Source organism: Arachis hypogaea, chromosome 17 (assembly GCF_003086295.3).
Source record: "Arachis hypogaea cultivar Tifrunner chromosome 17, arahy.Tifrunner.gnm2.J5K5, whole genome shotgun sequence".
In the NCBI taxonomy this organism is placed as follows: Eukaryota; Viridiplantae; Streptophyta; class Magnoliopsida; order Fabales; family Fabaceae; genus Arachis; species Arachis hypogaea.
In genome coordinates this window covers 6,208,990-6,228,378 of record NC_092052.1, presented here as the reverse complement: position 1 = coordinate 6,228,378, position 19,389 = coordinate 6,208,990, and the positions used below count along the sequence as shown (strand labels likewise).

The window sequence follows — 19,389 nt, the reverse complement described above, 5'->3', positions numbered from 1 at the left end:
AAAAATAACATTTGCTAGATAAATATACAATAATTCCATTATACGTGGTAATACTTATGGTAATACTTAGACAAATTGAATGTTGAGAATTTTTAGGTTCAATTCCCTACAAAAAAAATTTTTACCCTCGCACCAAAATCCAACTTTTTAGCCGGTTATATTTTTCATACTCATTTGTATGAATTACGGATAAATTTATTTATTCATTGGCCAGCAGAAGCATGACTAATTTTTAACAATAATAGTTAATTATTCTCATAATAATATTAATTTTGGCTTTACTTTAATAAATTATTATCCAAATTATTTTATTAACCTTAATTTTAATAATATATTAAACTATTACGTTAAATTAATTTTAAATTAAAAATGATAATTTTATCAACTTATTTTAATAGTAAATTTTAAATTGAAAAATTAATAAAAATATAAAAAATGAGAAATCAAAATAAATTACACCATCTATTTACTCTAATTTCCCCAACTTCCCCAATCCCTAACCTTTTTCCCCTTTTTCAATTTTCTCTCTCTGCTCCAAACTCCAGAGTCACTGCCCCCGGCGTCACTGCCGCCGACGTCGCTGCGGCGCTGCTGCGTTCTCCCCCATCGCTGCTCCATTCACCGCGTCTGTTCTGCGTTCCACTTCGCCAACGCCACTCCGTCATCGTCTGTCGAGTCTCGCCTCTCCAGTTTCAAGCCGTTTCAGGCACCGCAACTCTTCAGTCTTCAGCCTCTCGAGTCTGTTCGTCCCTGCTGCCTGCTGGGCACCACACCGCTGCTGGCTGCTGCCTCCTGGAGTCTTGGTACATTCACTGATCTACTTGCTTCGTTGCTTGTATTTGACATTTTGTTTAGTAAAAGTTGATTTTATATTATTTAGTAATAAGAATCTGATATTGACAATGATTTTGTGAATTGTGATTTTCGACATAGTTGGGAGTTGGCTCATGATTGGTTTGTTAATGTTATCCTATAATTGCTAATTTTATCTCATGATTGATTTTGATATAGTTGGTTTGTTAATTGTGAAATGTGAATTTTGATTGAATTAGGATATTGTTCTCATGATATAATTGCTAATTTGGTGTCACTGATCTGTTTGTTAAATTGTTTGTGTATTGAATTAAGATATTGTTTTTTGTTGCTTCTGGAAATTAATTTGAATGACTTATGTTTGTGTGTATTGACTTATAATTGAATTAGGAAGGATATTGTACAATAACATAGTACAATTGTAAAAATTATTATCATATTATGTATATTTTGTCTCCACTATCAAAATTTTCTGGATCCGTTTTTGGTATGAAGTGTATATAGCTAGCTTTGCATTGGCCCATGACTGTGACTAGTGGTTTATGTAAGCTGAGCGAGTGCCTTTTATGTGTTTGACAAAATGCCTGACATCTTTTTTCGTGGGAATTATTTGTATGTTAGCTAGTTTTGTGTTCTAGGCATTTGGTTAAAGTTCGGATTTTTCGTATAACAGTACTTGGCCACTCCAGAGTAACACATTGTATCAGTAACACAGGGTTCTTAATTATGAGTTGTATTATTCCTTAAAAAATTGGGTGGCATTTCATATAAATGTTGGAGCTTAAGTTTGATGCATTGGCTCCTACCACATGTTTTCATTTGTAAATCTTTTAGACAGTGAGTTGTTGAGTAAAAATATTACGATATTGTCGCAATACTTGATTGGATGTATGTGTTAACACGTGCAATGTATGCATATATTATAAATTGAATTCTACATGTCAATAAAGTTTTCAATTTTCATCCTCAGTTTGGAAATTGAGATTTTTTATTTATTTATTTTTGGATGATGAAATTGTGTTTGTAGAGTGACGAGAACGAGAGAAGAAAATGAATAAAGATAAGATATTCAAGCTTGCAAAGGGCTTCAGGGGGAGAGCCAAGAACTGCATAAGGATAGCAAGGGAGAGGGTGGAGAAGGCCTTGCAATATTCGTATCGAGATCGCCGCAACAAAAAGCGTGACATGAGATCCCTTTGGATACAAAGGATTAATGCTGGAACCCGCCTTCATGGTGTATGTGTACTATTCATTTTATTCTCTTAACAATTAATATTTAATAATATGCAGATGATTTTATATCTTTTGGACTTCAATACTTGAGAATGAAATATGGTATGCGGCTGCTAATGTTATCATTAAACTTTAGTCATTGAATCAAACCCTTGGTAATGGAATTGTTATGATTGCGAACCATTTTGTAAATATTTGTTTAATCCATGTTTGCACGAAAGTATTTGGTGTGGGAATACCCTGAGTTTAGTGTCACAGCCAGTATGGAGATTCTCAAACCAAAAGAACAAAAATATTATCTGTTGTCAATTTCCAACACCTAATGTTCTGAATATTAGGTAAACTCTGTCTAATCTCCGATACTTTCCTTTATCGAACCCTTGTTTTAATTTTCCAGGTCAATTATGGAAACTTCATGCATGGTCTGATGAAGGAGAATATCCAACTCAACAGAAAGGTTCTGTCAGAATTGTCCATGCATGAGCCATACAGCTTCAAGGCACTGGTAGATATATCAAAAAATGCATTCCCAGGAAACAAGAATGTGGTAATTCCTCCAAGAAAGGTGGCTATCTAGAGGAATTTGGCATTTCAGCAAACTGTTAGAGCTAGTATCTATGAGAATCATAGGATCTTGAGGATTTTGGGCTTAGTACGCTACAAGTTACTGTGAAAGTTGTATTCCTTTTGCTCTTGAACTTTCCTATATACTCTTACCTTCATATCTTTATTCATCTCCCGCATGCTTGTTTCAGTGTCAATAATATGTAACCTTAATAACCAAGTTTCTCATAGTTGAGGTGTTTTGTTTGTTCCTTGAGATCAGGAACAGTTTTATTTTTGTTTAGTTTTTTAATTTGGAAAACAAAATGTCTCGTCTTACCAGGGGTGGTAACATGCACCCTACCCTCGGGTATCCAATCCTATCCAACCCGGTTGAGTAGGGTTGCCAACCCAATCCGTTGCGACTAAGGTTGAGTGTGGGTCGGATAGGTTATATCAACTTATCTCTTACTACTTTCAAAAGACTTTAACAGTGTGATTTCAATTGTTCACTTGACTTCCACATTTTTTTGGGAATGCAATGGTAGCATGACAAGCTCATCCATAGTTACGAAAGCGGAAAGCCATCCAGAAAAGTTAAAGTTAGTAACTTAGTACCAACGATTTAGAAAGGGCTACAGTCAATTCTTACGACGAGATACTTCGCTTTATGCAGGAATAGCCAAAGAGACCAGAGTAGGGTGCGGATTGGGTTTCAACTTTACCTGATCAACCCGCACCCTATATATGTATATGTTAAGAAAATATGTTATAGGTAGGTGTTGAACTAAGGGTCTCTCATTTAATGCAAAAAGTTTTTACTATTAAGCTCAGATCAACAATTGATTATTTAGCACCTTTGTTTATTTAAAAATTAATTATATTTTAGTAATATATAAATACAATATTGTATCACAATATTTTATTTCTATTTGTATTATTAATTTAAGCAAAGACTTTTATATAGAATTGAGCATTTGATGGTTATGTTGTTTATGGGACGATTGTGTTGTTTGTGAAATGATTATGTTGCTTGTATTGAATTTTTAATTTGCAAGCTTATTAGATTATATAATAATATTACATATTTGTGAAAATCTGCAAGTATGGTTGGATACCTGCAGGTTGAACGCGGATAGGATTAGGGTTAAGTTATTCTCAATCCGCAGATAGAGTTAGAGTTGGATTCAAATTTTATCATATTCTATCTATTGCCACTCCTATGTCTTACTATACTATGAGGCACCTTCTATCCAAGAAGAAAAAAGAAAAATAAAAGAAGAATGTCAAGGAATCAAAAGTTTTTCTATTATTAATATCATAAAATTAAGTTTGAGACATTCAATCATTAATGATAAATGCCAAGTTAATGATAACCCGGTGTTCCTAGAGAAATTTTCTCATACAAGACTCTATCATTTCATTTCAGTACTTAGTGGAGTTTGTGGTCAAACCAAAACCAAATGGAAATAAAGCATCATAATGTTTATCACCAACATTCATAGGAAGTTGGTCAACACTCTTGAACCATGTTCTTGCAAGCTTGCCACTGAATCCATAGTCACCAAAGAGAGTGTCAGCAACACCTTGGCCTTCAGTTCCCGGAAGCCAAGCGGCCACAAGTGCATCTATCTTTGACAGATACGGCTGAACCACAACTGGACGGCCGGTGACGAGAACCACCACACACCGGATGTAACTGCATACATTGGTTATTGTGATTGGACCTGGCTCGGCTATGGTCAGGTTCAAACTGTCGCCGTACGTTTCTGCATAAGGGGGTTCGCCTACAACCACTATGGCGTATGAGAACTTGTTGGACTTGACAAAGTTTGAGTCAGGGTTTTCATTGAAGACAACTTCAGTAGCAGGATCAACTGTTTGTTTCACAGCATTGAGGATTGTTGTACCTGTTGGGAAAAATGGAAAATTTATCAAAGATTTTGTAGATATCTTCCAAAAGGAAAACATGAACAAATATCTAGCTATATGCATGGATATTATTCAATCTGCATGTAGATCCATGTAAGTTTTCTATGGTTCAATTTTTACAACATCCAAATAATATAACTAATGTAAATATTGAATTGGTAAAGACTTAAGAGTTACAAGGACTTGAATGTAACAGTATACGCCTGCGCATGCAGTCGACTTAGAATGGAAGCTTCCGGTGTTATTCTAGAACAAGAGACCAAACTTAACATTTAACAAACAAAGTGGACTTACCAACTGTGAGATCATTGCCACCAAGACCTTGCCATGTTATTGTCCATCCTCCACACTGATAGCCCAAGTTGTCAGCATGGCTTCCGGCCACCAATATTTTTGCAGTTTTCTTGGGAAGGGGAAGCAATGGTGTCTCAGCAGATTTACCATTCTTTAGCAGCACAAGTGATTTCCTTACAGCTTCCCTTGCTAACTCTCTGTGTTCCTGTTGAAGACACAATACTTAGATCAATGAATGGCCTCTTCCCACTTAAATGATCTGCAAGGTAATCAAACTCAGAGTTCACCTGAACTAGTAGAGCTTAGCCAAACTTGAATTGTAAAACTCAACTTGGAAAACCGTAAACTCAATTCGGGAAACTAAACTAATAAACTTGTGCGAGTTTGTGAGTTAACTCGAAGAAAATGTACCTTACTACCAAGTTGGTTCACCAGGCTTTGATCAGCTAGTGGATTCTCAAATAGCCCCATAACAAATTTTACTCTTAGGATTCTGCTCACAGCATCATCAATCCTACTCATTGGAATGATTTTGTTCTTCACTTGATAGGTCAGGTCATCAATGAATATGGTGAAGTTGTAGGGAACCATAATCTACATAATAATGTATATGCTAAATAAGAATAAAAACCATAATGTTAAAATTTCATATTCAGAAAGCATCATATATATTTACCATATCAATTCCAGCACTAACACCAGCTTGAACTGAGTATGAATAGTTAGCACCAGGAGGAGAAGTAATCCTATCAATTCCCATCCAATCTGATATGACAAAACCCTGAAAAAGAAACCAAAATTGTGCATGACATTAAGCATACATTTTAATTGTTTTATTCGAGAACTAATTGAACAAAATTTTATATTTACCTTGAACTTCAATTTGTTCTTGAGGTAATCAGTGACTAGAAAATGGTTAGCATGCATCTTCTTGCCATTCCAGCTAGAGTAGGAAACCATCACTGTCGAAACACCTTTGGCGATTGCGTCGAGATATGCAGGCATATGAATGCTAAGCAATCCATTGTAACTTATCACTGTGTTGTTCTCATTGATTCCCTTGCTTGTGCCTCCATCCCCAACATAATGCTTGGCACAAGCTGCAACCTTGTTCCTGCAATATCAATTCATCAAGGAAGATCAAATTATACACTGATTCATACTGATGTTTATTTTGATTTTTCAAGCACAATTTTAAACCAGGAATCAAGATCTTACTTTCCAGCAACAAAGGGTACACCCTTTAATTTATTTCCAACAATGTCTCCTTGCAAACCAGGAATAATTTCGGTCATTGTCCTAACAACCTGAGGATCCTCACTGTAGCTTTCATAGCAACGTCCCCACCTCGGATCTCTGCAAACCTGTAGACAAAATACTTGATCAAATGTTTTATGTAATTGGAAACATAGAATTACAATGCTGCTTAATTAATTACCGCAATACATGGCGCGAAAACATATTGAATTCCAGTAGCTCTAACTTCAAGAGCAGTAGCATCTCCAATCTTCTTTAACAGCAGAGGATCCCTAAACCATACAGTATAAATTCATTATAATTATGGCTATTTTTATTCAGTCTAGCAGCTACATAGTGCTAACACATAAAATAGAAAGAATAACTCATCTAAAAAATCCATAACCACTAAGAAATAATCTTAATGCAACGAATTCTTATTGAATTCATGTGTTATAACAATTTCAGTTTCCTTGGTACAGTTTAATTTATGGCAGCTTGAATGAGAATCTATTTAAGGATATTCTGAACTTGCCTGGTAGCTCCAAGCCCAACATTGTGTGGGAAGATTGTTGCTTTGTAGACATTGTTGTGGCCATGAACTGCATCTATGCCATAAATCATGGGAATCCCAAGGCGTGTCGACAAAGATCCACTTTGGAGCTGATTCACCAATTGGACCCAAGCCTCAGGAGATGCTTTTGGTGCCGGAACACTCCCTCCTCCACTCAATACACTCCCTGCCAAAATCAATCAATTATCAGATCAACTTTGCTATTTGGATGTAACAAGCTCACTCTTTAATTTTTTTTCAAAAGTTATTAACTTTTTAATCTATAGTTGCCAACTATTTGTTTTCCAGTGATCTATAGCTGAAAAAGCCAAAAGGGTATGCCATTAAAACAAAAAAGCACTGATCTTTTAGTAGAAATTTGGATGCTAACCAATGAAGTAGTTCTTCATAACATCTGAGGTGGCAACAGCTCTCTCAATCTGTACCATTTGGCCTATCTTCTCCTCTAATGTCATTCTTTTGAGCAAGTCTTTGATTCTAACGTTCAATGGCTGTTTTGGATCCTTATACTTCAAATATTCTGCTTCTGAAAATGAAACCAAGCAGCAACACAGTAGCAGAATAGTAATACCCACAATGGGTATTGAAGATCTTCCCATTTTAACACCTGAACCTTTTATGATTTCTGCATAGCACAAAACACAGTAAAAAAAAATTGAAGAAGGAAAAAAATAAAAGAAAAGAAAAAAGGAAAAACATTTTCAACACTTAGATTAGACAGTAGAATGGCCTAAAGGGATTCTATTCTGTCTACTGTCTGAAAAAAAAGCCACAGTTACATGAATTTTTGCAAAATAAGAAACATGTGAATCACATTTAATGAACATATCAAGAACAAACCAAACAAACGAAAAGGCAAGGTGGAAAAAAAAAACATGTTACTCGGGGAGGAAATGGAGCATAGTGTAGGCATTAAAGAATGCTGTTACTCAGATTAGATACAGAACTTGAACTTGAACTTGAAGTAGCTTAGCTTAAACACTTAACTTGATTGGATTCCAGAGAGGAAGATAATGAGCTAGATTTATGAGTGTGAAGCGTGCAATGAGTGTTGTATAGAGAGAGAAAGAGTGGGAGCTACTTTCTTAATTATCAGTGAACAATGTCTGGTTCCGGCAGCATTTTTTGAATCTAAGCATAGATATTGATAAAAATATATGCACATGCTATAACACTTTTTTCTTTCTTCTTTTCTTTTTTTTAAAATTCCATGCTTTAACGTTTTTTTTGTTTGTTTTGAAAAAATTGGAATTTCAACGAACATTATGGTTGTTGCATTAGAATACAACCTATTGTTATTAATTATTATTGATTATTGATTTATATTTGTTAGTATACAATATTTTTACAGAGAGAATTAATAATATTTTATGAATTATAATTAAAAGTCTTAATTTATTTTTTTAATATTTAAATATATTTTATTTTTAAAAAAAATATCAAAAAATAAAAATTCCAAAAGAATGAGTTAGAATTTTTAATATTTTTCATATTTTGTTGCCTTGTCAATGAACAAAAGTGTTTAATTTAATTACACAGGTTCAAAAAAATCATACACAAAGCCTTTGATAAATGACGGATGCTAGAGGGCTCTTAGATTTATTATTTTTAACTAGCGGTTAGATATTTAAAAATATAAATTAAAATATATTGCTAAATTATTTGACTAAAAAATTAAATTAATAATTAAAAATAATAATAATAAAATATATTATAATAACCTTTTAATATTTCTCTTGATAAATTACAATAGAAAAGGAATTTAAATTGTTATAGCGTGAAAATTAGACTTTAATACTTTATTATCATTATTCTAAAAGTCATACGTTTACTTAATTCTTTTTCTTTTCTTATGGAAGAAATTTTTTTATTTAAGAAAAAAAGTCAAGCAATACCTATAAATTACAGAATATAGATTAGATCTAAAATTAAAAAAATAAATAATTCTTATGTTGAATTATGATTTGAAAAAAAGCAGAGTTTGATTATAAAAAAAATTATAAGACAAAAATAAAGATAAATCACAATCTTTTTTATTTTTAATTTTATATAAAAAATATTGTAATACAAAAAATTATTCTCTCTTCTCCAAATAATTCTAAAAACCTTTTAAATATAAAATTTTTTTTCGACAAAAAGTTTTTTTCACTATATCTTTGTCTTAGACCTGTAATATTATATTCAAAATATCCATAAAAAATTTAATACATTACAAAAAATAAGAGAACAACTACAAAAGGAATATTTTAGATGAACCTATTATCTTAGTAATTAAATTTATTAAAAAACGTATATATTAATAAATATATAATCTAATAACTAATTTACTTATTTTTTTTAAATTAAAATTATATTTTAAAACAAAGTAATGCAATTAAATATAAATCACTTTTAAATTTAAAAAAAAATGGTATATAATTCACACGTGTATGGGAACATATCTCATCGGTAATTTAGTATGTAAAGTCTTAAATCTTTTCTGACGATTTGAGAGGTCGGCGAGATTTTGGGTATGTGGAGCCAATGGATCTGGAAAGGAAAAAAATGGCTTTCAAAATTATAAAAAGGAAAATTACTTTTCATTCAATAATCTAAACAGTTTAGGGTTGTCTATTGGACTGTGTTTGCCAACCAAGATAAAATAATATACTGAAAATAAATCCTAAAAAACAGATATATAAAAATTAATATTTTTATATTTTATTTGATAAAAAATTAAAACAAATTATAAAAATTTTATTTATTTTTTTATATAAAAAATTTGGGAAAAAATTATAATATTAAAAAAATATAATTATAAAAAATTAATAAGAATAATACAAAAAATAAAAAATAAATTATGTTTCTGTATTTTCTGTCAAAAACGATATAAAATATATTAATTTAATATCTTTTGATATAATATTTCTGTCTATACCTTACCTATTAAATCTTATAAACAAACGTAATTTTGATGTTCACAAAACCTTTAAATATTTGTTAAAATAATTATTTTTAATACTGATTATTTAGATAAATATCTATTTTTTATATGCAATTAATATAAAAATATTTTATATGTGTATTGGGTTAAAGAAATAGATACATTCATAATCATATAAAAGAACAAAATTAATTTAATAATTATATAAAATATTTTAAATTTTTAATTTATTAAAATTAAACTCTTTGAATAATTATAAAAATTGATCAAATGATTATTAATACATCAAAAGTAAAAGGCTTTACTTATTAATTTGGATTTTTAAAAATAAGGATAAAAAATGTGTAGTGTATATATGTGCATAATATATGCATTTGTCAATTGAGATGAGCACTATGCATAATCTGTAGAGTGTAGTATGGATTTGATTTTCTTTTCGAACTAAATAAATATTTATATCTTTAACCAATTTGAGATAATTTAATTATTAATTTACTAATTTATTTAAGTAATTAATAAAATTTTAAATCTTATTTTTTTTCATATAAAAATCTATTCTCCAACAATAAATTTTAAATAAAACTCAGATCTATAGTAATTAATATGTCAAATTAGAAAATACTTTGTCCGTGAGAACTTAAAAAAATGTCTTTATCTTTACCGTGACAATGAAGACACTAAGACAAGTTCAGTTCTCTTGGGATGCTAATTGATAAGGCTGGCCCAAACATTGATGCATTTTGGAACATGCAATGCACAAAAAAAAAAGGTATTATGTCATATTAATGAAGAAGAAAATCTACCAATCTCTTCTCAGCCGGGGATTGACACTCATCATTTTTTTTTAATTATTTTAACTAGAATGAAACATGCACAATACCTGAAGAAATAAATTAATTATATTATAAAAAAATTTTTTAAGTGTACTGAGAATATTAGTATTCTAATTATTTTAACTATTAGATTTCAATTAATATATATTATATATATTTTTTATAATTTAGATCAACGGTTAAAATAATTAGAATACTGGTGTTTCTGATACACTTGAAACTCTTCTTATATTATATAATATAAAAAAAATTTTAAGTATATCAAAAATACTGGTGTTCCAGTTGTTTTAACCATTGATTTCAATTAATATATATTATATATATTTTTTATAATTCAGATCAATGATTAAAATAATTAGAACACCAGTATTTTCGGTACACTTAAAATTCTTCATATAATGTATTTTAATAAATATTATATTATTTAAAAATTGATTAGATAATATATAAATTAATGTTAAATTTAAATTATTTTATACTAAAAATATTTAGCAGAATATTTATTTGATAATTTATATAAAATTTTATATAATTATTTAACTAAAATATAATATAAATTAAGATATAGTTTATTATTTTAAATATTTGAATTCATTTATTTTTAAAAAAGAATAGAGTTTTTATATTATGAGTTGTATAAAATTATATTTTTATTTGTTACTTTTATTTTTACATTTGTTTTAGTTGTCATAGTTTGTCTTTTTATATGGTATTCTTTAGATTGCAAATAAGTAAGGAAAAAAATTTTAAAAAATGAATGAGAATGAGAAATACCAAAAATATAAATTAGTTTTATAATTATGATATATTTGAATATACCTGATAAAGAGATGTGCCAAATTTGAACTTATTTGGATTTTGAAAAATGAATGAGAATGAAAAATACAAAAAATGTAGATATAAAATTATGAATTAATTTTATAATCATAATATATTTGAATGTATTTAGTAAAAAAATGTGGCAAATTTAAACTTATTTGAAGGAATTTTCGCTAATTGATATGAGAAATTAAGAAATAAATAGTAGCATAGTCTCATGTAACATGCATGAGTAAATCAAATAATGCAGTCATAAGAGTATTAACATGTCTAAGTTGTAGAATGTTAATATTTGTAACTAAAAATTTTTATAATTATTATGACATTTTTAATGTATATTTATTATATTTAATTAGTATTTTATGTTTTAATTGAATAATAATATATAACAAATTTTAATTTTTTTAAAATTTTTTACTAAAAGATGATTGGTTGATTTTTAAATTTTGTTTAAATCTTGTTAAGTAAGTAAAATTGTTGACATGGATAGTTAAAAGAAAAAATATGGTTTTTTTTTTTCAAAGTTAGGAGTAAAACTCAAACTCGCAACTTCTAAATGAGTATAGAGAGATTATATCATTTGAGTTATAACGAATAAATATGACTTAAACACAATATAATAGAACTTAATATCAACTTTTATATAATAAAAATAAATAGATAGTATCTGAATAATTTAACCTCGTTACATTTTGTTGCCAAGGTGTGGGTTAAAACAAGTTCTTTTCCCTATTGAAATTAGACGTTCAGAACATAAAGTTTATAAAATCGAATATTTATAACTGGCTTAATAACAAAAACTACTAAAATAAATGTTACTAATAAATAATATAACTTCCTACCAACTACATTTCATGTTTTCGTCTCACCAACTCATTACTAAGGGATTTAACACTTGACCCCATTTTTGCAGATGGAAAAAACTTATACTAAGAACATTTTATGCCTAACATATGCCAATCTAAAGCCAAGTTTCTAGAGTTTAGTCGACTCATTCTTGATGCCAAAACTATTCATCTGCATTGACTTATACATCAAAACTTACATATATTAAGTCAAATGAAAATGTTATTCGTACAAATACATATGTAGTTTAATTTATTTTCAATGTGTATTTATATTTTAACATGTATTTTATACTGGTGGCTGGATTTAGTGACTGATTTTGGTGTACACGTACATAGTCTCGTAAATCAAAATATCACTCTTCTATTATTCAACCAACCAATTCAGTGTTGTAGAATTTACTTATTGCCCACCTTCCATTTTAAGTATCTTTGTACAATGTCAAGTCCAATATGTTCCTTAACCACAGGCATGGTTGCAGGGACCTCCAAGTCAAATGTTGAATCTGGTCCAACAAAATTGCTCCATGAAAGAACCTGTTTCCTTGCTTCTTTAATAGCTGCTCTTGTGGCACAGTGAACTGAAGCTGCCAATAGTAAAGGCGGCTCGCCGGAAGCTGCATAAAAAATATTCTATTTTCTAAATTTTTTGTTAATTTATCCACTTATGGGGATCTAACTTCTGATATCATTATCAAATCTATGTATGTATATTCATGATATCATTCTCAAATTCTCATTCATCCTATACTAATTTGAGTATCCATCCTTTTTGCTTTTACCGGATTTTCAGATGATTGGATGTATGTTTGTATTTGACTTCTATGCATTCAATCAAACCACTCATACATTTATGAAGAACCAATGAAAGAGAATGTATAAAAATCCCAGTTTCAATAACAAGTTATATGCACTTATGAGAATTCAATGTTACCCTTTGAAGAGAGAACCCTCTTCTGGTGATGACCACTGTTGAGGATCTGAACATTGAATTGTTTAGGTATGGTGTCAATTGTAGGGATTTTGTAGTTCCATGTGCCATCTGCTAATATCAAACCATCAGCATTTGTTTCATATTCCTCAAGCATGAAGAACCCCAACCCTTGAACAAAAGCTCCTTCAATCTGCAACATGCAATTATAAGGAGCACTTAGAACACTTTTTATAGCATAAGGACCAAACTGAAAATTGAATGAAACTAGAGATATTTTCAGAGTAATTTCACAAATAAAAACCACTCTAAGGCCTCCAGTTCTAGCACTGACATTAGTCTTGGGCTTGCATAGCAAATGTCTATTTATGTACACGGTCTGCTTACCTGTCCTAAATCAACAGCAGGGTTTAGACTCTGTCCGCAATCATAGATAATATCCGTTCGCAGAAATCTGGTTTCTCCGGTCAGAAGATCTATCTCCACCTGAGAAATAACTTCCATAATTTATCATAGCTTTATCTGATGATTTGGTTCAGTAATATGTTGTGTGACAACAGGACATAAGCAATATATTCAAGAAAAGCAACTTTAGGTGAACTTTAAGAAAATACAAAATTTTATTTGAGATGTGCACATGAAGAAAACTTACCTCACTTACTGCAGCACCATAATTAAGGTACAACATGGAATCCATACCAGGCACATATAATGTGGATGCAGATAAATTCACAGGTTGCATGTAAGCCTGTAGGTTCATAAATTGTCAACATGTTAATTTAAGAGAATGCTGTCAAACAATATCAAAAGAATTAATGTATCTATTCATAGTTTATATCCAAATACCTGAAGAATAAGTGTCTCCCACTTGATAGATCCCATTTCCTTTTGCAGCCTTTCCTTAAGAGGCTTTAGCCTCTCAACCAAGATATTGCAACAAAGTCTAACTGCCTCACAACTCGACTCCGATGTAGTGCTGCCAGCAGTGAACCCCCCTTGAACCATGCTCACAGTATCAGATTGTACAACTCGGACCTTGTCAACGAGGCCTTCCGTTCCATCGCATTGGATTGCACTGAGAGCAAATGCAGTCATCTGTTTCACCTTTGTCCAAAGACCCTGTCCTATTTCTATTCCTCCAACTTCAGCTACAACAGACCCGTCCGAGAAAATGCTTACTTTACCAGGGGTTGGCCTTAGACTCAGTTGAAACACAACCGGTACCCGGGAAATTCCCCTTTTTCTCCAAGTGTTAATCTTGTTGAACTCTTTCACCATTTTGGTTCTTTGATCATAGTTCGCCGAAGCAGCTATCTTGCTCCATATTGAAGGCAAGGTATACTCATGAGGTTCGCCGAAACAATACTCATGGAACAACTTAAGACTCTCATGTGTATGAAGATTAATACTTCTGACAGAATCTACATCCAGTGAAAGCATAGCTGCAACATTTTCTATTATAGCTTCGGCGATATAAGATCCCTGCACCTCCCCAGGGCCTCTCATTGCAGATCTACTAGGATGATTTGTTCTGCATACCTTTATATCAAATGATAAAGCACCCCAATCATACTTTTTAATTGCACCAACTATGTTATGTGGCATTATTGCACTTATATCCACATATATCCCTGCATTGACCAGTATCTGAAGTTCTAATGCAGTAATTTTCCCATCATTCCTAAATCCAACACTGTAAGTTATCTTCATTGGATGCCTTCCCCCAGCAATTATCATATCCGCCTTTCGATTTAGATACATTCTGACAGGGCGGCGTAATTTGTGCGCAGCGAGTGCACATGATGCTGCAACCTGCAAACATCATATAATTTACATCCAAATAAGAATCATGCTGCAGGAAAACTGATTGCTTGAATAACAAGTTAATAGAAATGTATGCAATTCAAAATTAAGAAATTAATGCATAACTAAATACTTACAGGTATGCTTTTTATGGCCTTGCCACCAAAACCTCCTCCAACCCTTCTTGTAATCATGCGAATATTATTTTCGGGAATACCTAAGCATCTTGCTATAGTTGCATGTGAATACTCAGGGCATTGGCTTGAAGAGTAAATTATAATGCAATTATCTTCATCTGGTACAGCAAGTGCAGTTTGTGTCTCCATATAGAAATAATATTGAGATCCAAGCTTCATCTGATTTTAAATTGAGATGATAATGAATATGGTTGAGCAATCTAACCGTTTCAACATACATAATTCAGAAGCAAACTTGGATAAACATGTACCTCCTTAGAAATAATCTTGTGATCTGCTTCAGCCATTCCTTTTGATAAATCACCAACATGTTTTGGATAGAGAAATGGAGGAACTTCGAAAAAGCTAGATTTTTCGACAGCATCTTCCACTGACAGAATAGGCTGATCAAGATCTTCAGTATCATAATCAACAACTGCAGAGTTTGCAGCCACATCTGCAAGTTTCTGAGTATCTGCAATCTACAGAAGCTGTACAGTGACTAAAATGGAATTTCCATGTATCAATGTCCAAAGAAACAAAAGAGAATCTCACACATTGTTGGATCAAAAAGTGAAGAACTCACCACAAAGGCGAGACGTTCTCCAACACATCTAGCAATCTCTTCAGCAAACAAAGGTTCAATGCCAAATATAGTCTTTGATCCAATGTTCTCTCCACCAATGGGAATGTCTTTACTTGAAATTACTCCCCTCACTCCATCCAGTAGTAAATCCGGCCTCAGCTTTATACTCCTTACCCTTGCTAAAGGCTTTGCGCTATAAATATATGCTCCATATAAGCAATTGTTTGGTGATGGAATATCATCAGTAAACACAGCTTCACCTACATATGATAAATTCATAAAAATGTACTTGTTACTGAACAGAAAATACAAAGAAAAAATAAAATTGAAAAGCATAATACAAGCCACAAATTGAATAAAATAACACTTCTTGACAGACAAAAAGACTTGTCTAATGCAAGCGAGGGATACATCAATTCTTTGGTTGCTGTTATCTAAAATTCAGCTAGATACCAACCCGTGAAGCGAAAAAGGAATTGTAATTATGCTAGAATAAATGTGAGGCTGCTTCTGTAACTAAAGCAATTTGAACACCGGCTCCCAAGGCGAAAGCCTTACCATTTTAATGAGGTCAACCATGAATTCAAGTGTAATTTAGTAAGAAACCAATATCAATGTAAAAATTGAAGTTTAGGCATTGAAAATGTAAATTGAAATGCATAAAAGATTAAGCTATCAATAATCTTTTTAAGAAAACAAGTTGGAAATAAACAAACCTGAAGCTTGCAGTGTAGCTCCAGATTTCATGATTGGCTCGCCAACAGGGTGATATTCATTTCCTGCTTCAAGAAATTGGTTTCCAGAAGACAGTAAAGTTGGAATTTCATCATGGTGAACCTGGTTATGATTCGTGTAACCATTTGAATGACCATTGGTTATTTTAGCAGGACTGTCAATCATGGGGTTAAAGAACTTAAAAAGAAAACCGGCTGCCAAGCTTGAACGGTAGCCAGCTTTTGTGGTACCACTTTCGGGTACGATAGTAGCTATAAGCAAGTTGACAGCATCATGCAGAATACTAAAACTTAACAGTTTTCCTTCTAAAAGTTGCTCAACATTTTTTGCTCTGATTGCATGTTTAGTTCCATAAGCACCAAAAGACAGCCTACAAGAATCAATCATGGTTCCCCCTGAATCTTTGTATTGTGAAACCTTGACTAGGAATGCTGCATTTAGATAGGGAAGGGCATTTCCGAGTGGCCGAGGAGAAGCTCGATGGGTTTCAAACAGGAATTTACTTTTCTGATCCAAAGATTTGTTTTTATTAAGTCCCAAACTTGGAATTTTAATGCTCAAAAGTACACTCTCCAAACTCAGTGGCTGTCTTTCTAGAAATTCCTCCAGCGCAATCCACTCGAGGTTTGTACCACTCATTATCTGAACCATTGAATCTACAGCAAGAAGTATTGTGGCAATGTCCGAAGGGAAATTATTCTTTTGCGCTATCACTAAATTGCCACCTATGCTAGCTGTGTTCCGAATAAAACTCGAGGCAACTTTTTCCATATGGTCTGCAATCTTTACAAGTATCATAACAAAATCTGAGAGAAACTCACCACTGCTTTCTTCCTTTAGTACTTCAATAGCTTTAGATATAGTCACTGCCGCTCCAATTTCAATTCCAGTTTGGTCTTTCCTGATCTTTGAGAGCTCCGGAATGCCCCTTAGATCAATATACCTGTCATAGTCATAGTTATCTTTGTAATATCCCATAGCAGTATTACTAACAATAAGTTTTATCCGGTTTCCATTGACTTGGTTCGATTCGAATAAGCGCTGTAGCTCCATTATACTACTAGGACTATGCCAACTCCTCTTATCCGAAGCCAAGAACAACACATCAGGTTTGATTTCCTTCAAAAACATTGGAAATATAACATTTTTATGATTTTGTTCATATTGAGGCAACCTACTAAGCTTTAAGTCCTTGTTCTCTCCCTTCCTCCAAAAACTGTTGAATCCTAAATCCTCCATATCAACATCACCTGCAAAGCTTTTGCAGGCATCGGCAATGGGCCGATAACCGGTACAGCGACAGAGGTTACCTGCAATAGCCTTTTCAGCCTCAGTAACAGTCACTTTTGAGAACCCTGGAGGCGTGTCCAAGCGATTGGTCTTTTCAGCATTGACAAGAGTACCGAAGAGCGAAACACACATTCCGGGAGTGCAAAAGCCACATTGTGAAGCATGGAACCCTGCAACTCTTTTGTGAATTGGGTGGAGTCCATCTTTACTGTTTCCAATGCCTTCACTTGTTGTAATTGAACAGCCATGTATGCTGCAAAGTAGTGTAAGGCAAGAACTCGCCGTAAAGTCTTCAATTCTATCAAGTATAGGATCATACTTGGAGATCAAAACCACACAAGCTCCACAACCACCTGTAAAAAACAACCATTTCAAAATATGAAGTTCCAAGTTGGAAAAAAAAAAAAAGGTTGTGGCAAACACCATATCCACCTTCAAGTACATTGAAAACCCCATCAGAAAAAATAACACTACTCACAAAGCTCAAGAATAACTGGAACCAGAACAAGGTCCTTTATCCTTATGCCTCAATCTATGAAGCATAAATTAGTTCAAAGCAAGGTCAATATAACAATCATCAATGTTTTAGGTTTATTCCAAAAAGGACCATAATCAATAATACTATACTATGGTCCATACCCAATAGTCAATATTTAATATCAAACTAATTCTTTCTAAAAAAATTAGTTCAAAGCAAGGTGAATACTATAGGGGGAAAAAATAATGAAGAACCAACTCAACAATCAATTGAATTACTTAATATAACACTAGTTGAATCAAATGATGCCACAGTGTTACATCAACACTGTTGACCTTTGTTCTAAGAAGAAAAATTGAAAAAAGTAAATAAATTCTTCAAAACAATAAATAAATAAATAAAAGAGGGTTATCATCACCTTCACCACAACCGAGCTTGACACTCTTGAAGGTTGTCTGGGAACGCAAGAATTCAAGCAAAGTGGTTGATGGGTCAACTTTGAAGAGCTCAAACCTCTCACCATTAACAGCAAAAACCAAACTTGTTTGTGTTGGTATCTCAGAGTTGATGTTGTTCTTCACTTCCATTGTTTTCTGAAGATTAGTGAATAGTTCACACTTCACAGTTCACACTATTATTTTGTCTACACTACCATAAATTCTGTATGGTTTCAACTGATTTGGAACATGCAAATGTTATTACATCAACTAATCTCACTATTATTTTCTCGGGTTTTTTTTGTATTACTTTGGTAATCTTCAATTTAGAACACACTGAACAATTTCATAGCTTCAAGTAATTACTAGTATTTTTTTATTAAATAAAAGTTAAGATTGATTTGACATCGTTCAACTCATCTACGAAAGAGCATATAATTAGATTGCTCAATTAATACTAATAAAAAAAAGTTGGTAGTCAATATTTTTGTTTTAATAAAAAAATAATGATATTCATCATGATAAATAAATATATTAAATTATTTAATTATTTTTATATATATAAATGGTTAAAAAGTTAAAATTCATGTATGACAAATAAATTGTTATCAATGTTTAACGGTTTATAAACAATTGGTCTACGATAACTTTTTTTCTTTTTTTTCAATTTCACATGATATCTCAAACTAAACTATCTTTATTTTGATAGGATTAAGTCTTATTAATTTGCATTTATTATTCACTCAAGTTCGATCTGAAAAATTTGGTTTACACCTGAAATATTATTTATCTGACAACATAATAATCAGTACATCTGAATGACTGAATATATATTATAGTAAAGCTCAACCGGTGCATCGAGATGTACGAAAAGCATTACAATCTTATTGAGTGTTTGATTATATTAC

The 19,389-nt window shown here is 31.8% G+C and overlaps 3 protein-coding genes across 5 annotated transcripts; 1 reads left to right on the top strand and 2 right to left on the bottom strand.

Annotated features, from left to right (window-relative positions):
• Positions 1-477: 477 nt before the first annotated feature.
• Positions 478-2,883, top strand: LOC112765540 (uncharacterized). Its single transcript, XM_025811438.3, has 3 exons — positions 478-803; positions 1,841-2,049; positions 2,444-2,883. The coding sequence occupies exons 2-3, from the start codon at positions 1,864-1,866 to the stop codon at positions 2,621-2,623; spliced, it is 366 nt and encodes a 121-aa protein (XP_025667223.1). The 5' UTR covers positions 478-803; positions 1,841-1,863; the 3' UTR covers positions 2,624-2,883.
• A 997-nt stretch (positions 2,884-3,880) lies between these two features.
• Positions 3,881-7,764, bottom strand: LOC112765003 (uncharacterized). 3 transcript variants are annotated; one of them, XM_025810859.2, is made up of 10 exons: positions 7,613-7,764; positions 6,996-7,250; positions 6,587-6,791; positions 6,254-6,344; positions 6,034-6,179; positions 5,686-5,929; positions 5,492-5,596; positions 5,227-5,409; positions 4,816-5,020; positions 3,881-4,499 (listed from the first exon to the last, which is right to left on the bottom strand). In XM_025810859.2, exons 2-10 carry the CDS (start codon positions 7,222-7,224, stop codon positions 4,015-4,017), a joined length of 1,893 nt encoding a protein of 630 aa, XP_025666644.1. In that variant the 5' UTR covers positions 7,225-7,250; positions 7,613-7,764; the 3' UTR covers positions 3,881-4,014. The 3 variants fall into 3 exon arrangements, with proteins under 3 accessions (XP_025666644.1, XP_025666645.1, XP_025666643.1); XM_025810860.3 differs by having other exon boundaries at positions 7,573-7,743; XM_025810858.3 differs by having other exon boundaries at positions 7,508-7,686.
• A 4,433-nt stretch (positions 7,765-12,197) lies between these two features.
• LOC112765030 (indole-3-acetaldehyde oxidase) lies at positions 12,198-18,905 on the bottom strand. The gene is made up of 10 exons (XM_025810887.3): positions 18,463-18,905; positions 16,258-17,919; positions 15,542-15,801; positions 15,228-15,437; positions 14,917-15,135; positions 13,823-14,788; positions 13,629-13,724; positions 13,364-13,462; positions 12,980-13,169; positions 12,198-12,662 (listed from the first exon to the last, which is right to left on the bottom strand). The coding sequence occupies exons 1-10, from the start codon at positions 18,629-18,631 to the stop codon at positions 12,445-12,447; spliced, it is 4,089 nt and encodes a 1,362-aa protein (XP_025666672.1). The 5' UTR covers positions 18,632-18,905; the 3' UTR covers positions 12,198-12,444.
• Positions 18,906-19,389: the final 484 nt, after the last annotated feature.